The following is a 7,165-nucleotide window of genomic DNA, read 5'->3' on the forward strand; positions in this document are numbered from 1 at the left end:
CATTTCCCCTTCTCCAGTGAGTGCCAGCTCTAGTTCATTACCTAAAGCCTCCACAAAGCCAGACCACCAGACTCCAGCACAAATAGATACGATAGGGCCAGGGACTCTGGAGTAGCTGCTATGTTATTTGTGTTGCATCAGAACATTCTACTTGAGAGTTCTTTCTACTTTTTGCCTCCAAGATACAGTATGTGTATTAATGCACCTCTTCCATGGACTAAGCTGAACTTTCTTTTAGCTTTGAGATGGGGGTCTAGGAACTACATTACAGTGAAGGCATCCATATTGCATAGCAGCAGTGCACAGTGTAACTGCGCCTCTAAGATATGCCCAACCTCTCCATTTGCTATTTTCCTCACTCGACTCTGCGTGCCTGCCGTTTGTTGAATGCTGTTAAATGTTTAATTTCCACCAGATACGGTTGCAGAGAGACACGCTCAAGGACAGGGGTCCAAATACATAAAAACACAGCCAGCTAAATCTCTACGTATTGCCCTTCGTTATCTGTGAGCAAGATTCGCTGTGGTGTGAAATTTAAGGAAATTATTTCACTCAAGTTCGGAGGGTGTTGAGGGACTGTTAGGTCCTGATGTAATTGCGTGAAATTTGTAAAGGTCTGTGTGTCCCACCTACAAATGAATTCAAGAACGCATGTCTTTGAGTGTAATGCTTAATGCTGCAGCTTGCACTTTAGATTCTCTAAAACGTACACGTTTTTCAGAGCACGAATGCGTTTAAAGTCTGCATGCAATGCTGTTAGCCACCCAATGTACTTTACTTATGTAATCTGATGTTTATGGGGCTTGATTTTAGCTATTGAGAAATTTTTGGATTGTGAAAAGTGGATGTTACATAATAGAATGGTGGAGGTGGATATAGGAGGTCCTCATAACATCAACCAAAAAGGATATTTTTTACTTGCTGTCTATTTGTAATTACTTGAAATGTATTAGCTATTTCTGAGTGAAAATAAATCTAAGAAAATCCCACACCATATATTTTTCCTCAATGTAGTAAATGTTAATTTCATGTTTATAATCTACTAATACATTTTTTAAATCAAATGTTGTATCTGTTAATATTATTTACTGGACCTGAGCTAACATGAACTAATATTGCTTTTTTTTTTAAACTAACTTTAACAAAGATGAATACATACTGTAACAAATGTATTGCTCCGATATATTATTAATTCATTAACTAACATTAACCAAACTTGTAAAGGGATTTTTTTCCCCTTTGGTATAATGTGGACTGATGACTTGTTCACATTAAAACTGGTGTTTTAAAAAAATGTATGAAGTGAGTTTTATTTATGGTCACACTTTAGTTCGGGGACCAGTTCTCACTATTAACTAACTATTAACTATGACTCAAACTATAGATAAAGCTAGTAACGTAGTTATGTTTAGGTGTGGGGTAAAATTAAGGGTCATGTAGAATAAAGCATTAGCACTTTATAAGTACTAATAAACAGCCAAAATGCTATGTATGCTAATAAGCAAGTAATTAATATTGAGAATTAGTCCCTAAACTAAAGTGTTACCTGTTTTATTTAGTATGTTACTATTTACTTTTTCATTTTTTTTATTTACTCTTTATTTACTATTTACTTTTTTAGTGGGTTTATTATATAAAATGTGACATTTTTCATTTGGGGGCATAGCAGGTGCTTGGTAATACCGTGCATGTTAACAACACGACTCCTTGTTCAAGCTCTTGTTCTATCCAGGCTGGACTATTGCAATGCTCTCTTAGCAGGTCTTCCAGCCACTTCTATCAAACCTCTACAATTAATTCAAAATGCCGCTGCAAGATTAATCTTTAATGAGCCGAAAAGAACGCATGTCACACCTCTGTTCATCAATTTGCACTGGCTACCAGTAGCTGCTTGCATAAAATTCAAGGCATTAATGTTTGCCTACAAAACCACCACTGGCTCTGCACCCAATTACCTAAATTCATTACTTCAGACTTATGTGCCGTTCTGCAAGTGAACGACACATTATTGTGCCGTCTCAAAGAGGCACAAAATCACTTTCACAGACTTCTACATGAACTGTTCCCTCCTGGTGGAATGACCTGCCCAGCTCAATCCAAGTAGCTGAGTCCTTAGCAATCTTCAAGAAACAACTAAAAACACACCTGTTGGATCTTTATTTGACCCTCTAACTCTAGCACTTTCTATTCTATTTTAATTCTACTTTATCTATTTATCTTCTTTTTTTATTTAAAAAAACACTAGCTTTCTATTTTTTTATGTTCTATCTACTTGTTTTTCTTTGTGTGTGTGTATGTGTGTATAATATAATATATATATATATACACACATACCTTGTTACACTGCGTTAGGCTAACCGAGACTTGTCATTTGCACTTATATATTGTTGCTCATTTGTTAGTTTTGACTGCTTTTTTTGTCCTCATTTGTAAGTCGCTTTGGATAAAAGCAACTGCTAAATGACTAAAAGTAATGTAATGAATGTTGGCAGACCTCTGCAAATTTTGTGCATATTGTTATTGTTATCCATAGCTGGATATTAATGAATTATGGGGGATTCATGTTTCTCAGGAGGAGTTGGTGGTAAACCACATGGCTGCCAAAACCATAGAGAACATGTGCAGCCGTGAGTCTCAATACGCTCAGGGACTCATCACTGCAGAGGTGGGACCTGCACTCTGGTATCTGTTCACACACTCCACAGTGGATGCACTCAGGATCAGCGCTAGTATTAAACACACACTCTCATGACTTTAACAGGGTGTTTCAACACAAAGTTCAACTCTGCGCACTGTTCAATTCAGTTTCAATTTGGAGAGATGATTACAAAAGTTGCAGTGCAAATGCAATGATCCAAGCAACAAAGATTTCCTTTTTCATCATCTTTTTTTTTTTTTTTCCCCCATTGAGCCAGTGACAATTCCATCAACTGTCCTGGGTGTATTTCAGGGCAGCTCTTATTGTCAGGCACTTGTCTTACACTAGGTGATGCTATAATAAGGCCATTTATTTTTTCCTTCATGTCTTCACAACTGTACAGTCTAGAATTGAAATTCTTTTCCATTTAATTGTTGTCCAAGTGTTATGAAGATATGTCAATACAATTTTGGAGAGGGGGTTGGCCATTGGGACAATGTAATTAAAAACCTGTCATAAGTTAACAAAACAATATTGAATCATTATTTGTGCTGCAAATATGGGCCAAAATATTTTTTGGTTTAGACTATTGTAGCGTCTGGAACACTCCAACACACAATATATATTTTGTTAGCTAGAGTGACTAATTGGCCTATAACTTGTGTCAGTGAAGAATCAAAATAGTTTCCATTGTAGTAAAATCACAGTAAATTTGGAAACATACATGGCAGTTATGTCATGTAATTGCCCACGTGAATTATTGGTTATTACACACGTTGATTGTCACTTGCAGCTATATTCATGAATCTTGTTTTATAATGGCTTGGTACAAGAATGATCGACTTTTGGGCATGTGTTTTTTAAATCCGTTATAGTTAATGATATTGTGATTAATTGTTTCCTTTTTTAGCCTAATCTCTGCAGTGTTATTAAAGATCCTTAACCTTTTGATGACATATTTATGTTCCTCTATATAAATAAATATTATGTAACAAAAAGCAGCAGTATTAAAGATTCTGTATTCAACCCACCTGTCTTACGTTTATCTGCCCTTCCAGGCTCTGTGTAAAATAACACGGCAATCTGCGTCGGCCTTCCAGAGTGTGATTGACAAGGTGGGATTACCCAGCATCCTCAGTTGTCTGGTGTCAGGCATCAGCCGTGTCCAGCAGCACATGCTCACTATGTTCGCTGCCATGTTGGCATCAGGAGCACATTCCCACAGACTGGTACAGCACTGGGTATGTACAGTTACATACACAAACACATGCATATATATATAAATATATATATATGCATGTAATGAGTCTGACTCATTGTCAAATGATTTGGTTCCATAAAGCAAATTTAACATAGGCCTAGATCAAGCTTAGTCACTGTGGCAACTTATGCTGGGAAACTAACCTGGTCTAATGCAGGTTAACTGTCAGGCTAAGCTGAGCTCCTTTAACACTGACCAATAGAAACACAATGATATTACCACTTTTTTTACAGTTTCTAGCCATGCAGCCTTTCTCTCTGGTTTTATGACAGCTGTGACTTTTATAGTTTGCAGAACAGATAGCAGAACATTGGAACATTACAATCTAAAATTGCTCTTTAAAGCATTAAAATAACTAAATTAAAAGTTAAAATCACTGAATTAAAAAGAAAATAACTATTTTAACTGCTATAAGAAACACACATGAACTCATCTGAGCTTAGTAATTAGTCCTGTACTATAGCTTACATTTGATTTACCCATTACTATAGTCACTTTACAGTTACTGCTATCATAAAAATACACTTATATGTAGGTCTAAAATTCTACAAAAGACACATTTAATGTCCAACAACAAATATTTGAGCAAAATGCATATTTGACTCAGAATTATTGTGCTATTATTCTATTGCGCTCTGTCTGTTTAGTGCGCATGCACGCAGCAGTGCTCGTTCTCTCGCGGAAGCCTCGCCCACTCCTGACAGCAAAATGGATATATTTGCACGACTTTCTAACATTTACAGATGAAGAATATACCTGTGAAATGTCAGTTGTGCACTGAGGAAAACACAACGTCTCAAATGCATTAAACAGCACAGATATATTCGCTGTTTGCCATGGTGGATCGATTTGATCCATGATCGACATTAAGGGCTGCTAAAGACAGGGTTTCCACAGGTCTCAAAAAAGTCTTAAGTCTTAAATTGTACAAGAAAGTATTAATTATGATTTCAAGAGGTCTTAAATTTGGGGGACAGAATTGCGATATGGATGAATGTGATGAGTGCTTTGTGTTCTGCCGTTACCGGGGAAACGGTTATATTTCTACCAAACACTCCACCTGCTGGCAGAGAATGAATGAGCATTTTCAATAAAACTGTTGTTTTGTTCAGAGTTCAGACCAATGCAAAAATCGATCCATGTTTTTAGCCTGCAAACACGCAGAGCTTTAAATGTGAACTGGTGGATCGATAAGAAGACAATGCATTATAAAAATCTAAACAGTATAGGGGTATGCAATATGTATGGTCTGCGATAATATCGTAGTTGTTGTTTTAAGGATGTGCGATTTGATGTTATCGAGTATATAGTGAAAAGCAAACAAAACACACCTACAGTGCGCGCACATACATTAGATGATGAAGTCTAGCAGGTTAGACTAGTGCGCGTGCACATTTATAGTGCGTTCTTTCACTGCATTAATTAGTCTATTAAAATGCATTTAGAATTATCACATAATTCAAGATATGGGGCAGAAAATGTATATATTTATATCATATCATATAATTAATATCACATGAGTGCCATTTTTTTCTCCAAAAGTCAGCATGATTACAAATGTGATATTGATTTTATACAACAGTTCAATAAACAAGAAGTTAATATTTAGAGACTTAAGTTTTAGACACCATATTTCTGCCTTTGCTCTATTTCTCCAACAAAAAATAATTTCAGCCACAGCGCTGTTTTGCATCTCTGAGCAACACGACGGCATTTTGTTCCTGAATGAATCGACCGTGTAAATGATTCGGTTCAATCGCAATGACTCACTTAACAGTGACTTGCTGCGACCTACTGGCAGTTTTAAATTCACATTTAAGGTACCTTTTCATTTTTAAAATAATTTCATACTTCAGTTTTCAATGTTTTATGTTTAAAATATCAAAACATTATTTATGCATTTGTAATTGCAGGTTAAAGTATTCAATGTCCCTCAGAGCTGCATTAAACAGTGTGTAAATACATCTAAATGCCACTTCAGATGCAGCTTCTGTGTTTCCTCTGCATTGCAAAGATCAATTTTGTTGATACTGATTTCATTTGCTTGGTAACAGTCCAAATGCAAGAATTTGACTCAAAAAATGGTGCACACTTTTAGAAAAAATGGCTTAAAGGTAAAAATGCCCATAAAACTTGTTGGAAATGATTACTTTCTATCACTGCTGTGAACTGACCACACAGAATATGAAGATTATCAAAAAATTCAGGAGTCAGCTGTCAGCACAATTAGAGAAAAGATATTAGCACAATAACATACTCTATAGCAAAATATTGTCTAATTATCGTCATCAATAAAATCCCAGAAATGTATCGAGATATAATTTTTTGTCAATATCGCACACCCCTAATTTTTTATTTAATTGATATAATAATTTATTGATGATAATTGTTTAAATTAATAAAATTATTAATACTTTTGACTCATCAATTTTCTTAAAAATGGTTTAAAGGCTGAAATGTAAAGTTTATCATTTTATAAAATGTTTTGTTTTTGTGAAAACTTGTATCTGAACTGTAAATTATGCTTTTATAGTAATTATACAGTTTAATATGGTACCATAGACATGCCCTTACCCCGCTTATATGGTATTAATTTTATTTGTGCAGGTCTTAAAAAGGTATTAAATTTGAGTTTAAAAATCCTGCAGAAGCCCTGTAAGAATAAGCGTGCACAAATTGTGAGATTGTGTGAACTTAATTTGTCGTTTATGGAGCCGCTTTAGCCCCGATTGATTTGTTAGATTATTTCAGGTCAGGTTTTGGACTTTAATCCCCGCTTTTCCTCAGGTCTCCGTGGTGTTGTGATTCGTCATATTCACACAGCAGCAGGGTGATGAGAGAATGCGCTTGAGAAACAGTTTAGAGAGGAGAAATCAATGTACATATAAAATATTGGTCACTTTCTAAATAATAAAAGTGCAGTGCATCCACTAGTAATTATATATAAATAAATAGTTTTTTACTGATGCAAATATGTTAGAAACGATGCATCGCGATATAAATGCCAACTTGTAGCCGATGCACACTTTTTAAACCGATGCATCGCATCGTTAACTTTTTATGCCATGGCACTGAGTGAATCTGGGAATCTTTCCATCTCTAATATATATATATATATATATATATATATACAGTGGGTACGGAAAGTATTCAGACCCCCTTAAATTTTTCACTCTTTGTTATATTGCAGCCATTTGCTAAAATCATTTAAGTTCATTTTTTTCCTCATTAATGTACACACAGCACCCCATATTGACAGAAAAACA

At 35.3% G+C, this 7,165-nt stretch overlaps 1 protein-coding gene across 1 annotated transcript in view; it reads left to right on the forward strand.

The window, feature by feature from the left end:
- Positions 1-2,572: 2,572 nt before the first annotated feature.
- Positions 2,573-7,165, forward strand: part of ulk4 (unc-51 like kinase 4) — a gene marked incomplete at its 5' end in the record, with an annotated part of 180,489 nt that continues 175,896 nt past the window's right edge. Inside the window, 3 exons of the mRNA XM_016257274.1 lie at positions 2,573-2,729; positions 2,834-2,838; positions 3,697-3,879. Coding sequence (XP_016112760.1) covers positions 2,573-2,729; positions 2,834-2,838; positions 3,697-3,879 — 345 coding nt within the window. The remainder of the gene's footprint in view (positions 2,730-2,833; positions 2,839-3,696; positions 3,880-7,165) is intronic.

The sequence above is a fragment of the Sinocyclocheilus grahami genome, unplaced genomic scaffold (assembly GCF_001515645.1).
Source record: "Sinocyclocheilus grahami isolate Dianchi unplaced genomic scaffold, SAMN03320097.WGS_v1.1 scaffold1531.1, whole genome shotgun sequence".
NCBI classification, from domain to species: Eukaryota; Metazoa; Chordata; class Actinopteri; order Cypriniformes; family Cyprinidae; genus Sinocyclocheilus; species Sinocyclocheilus grahami.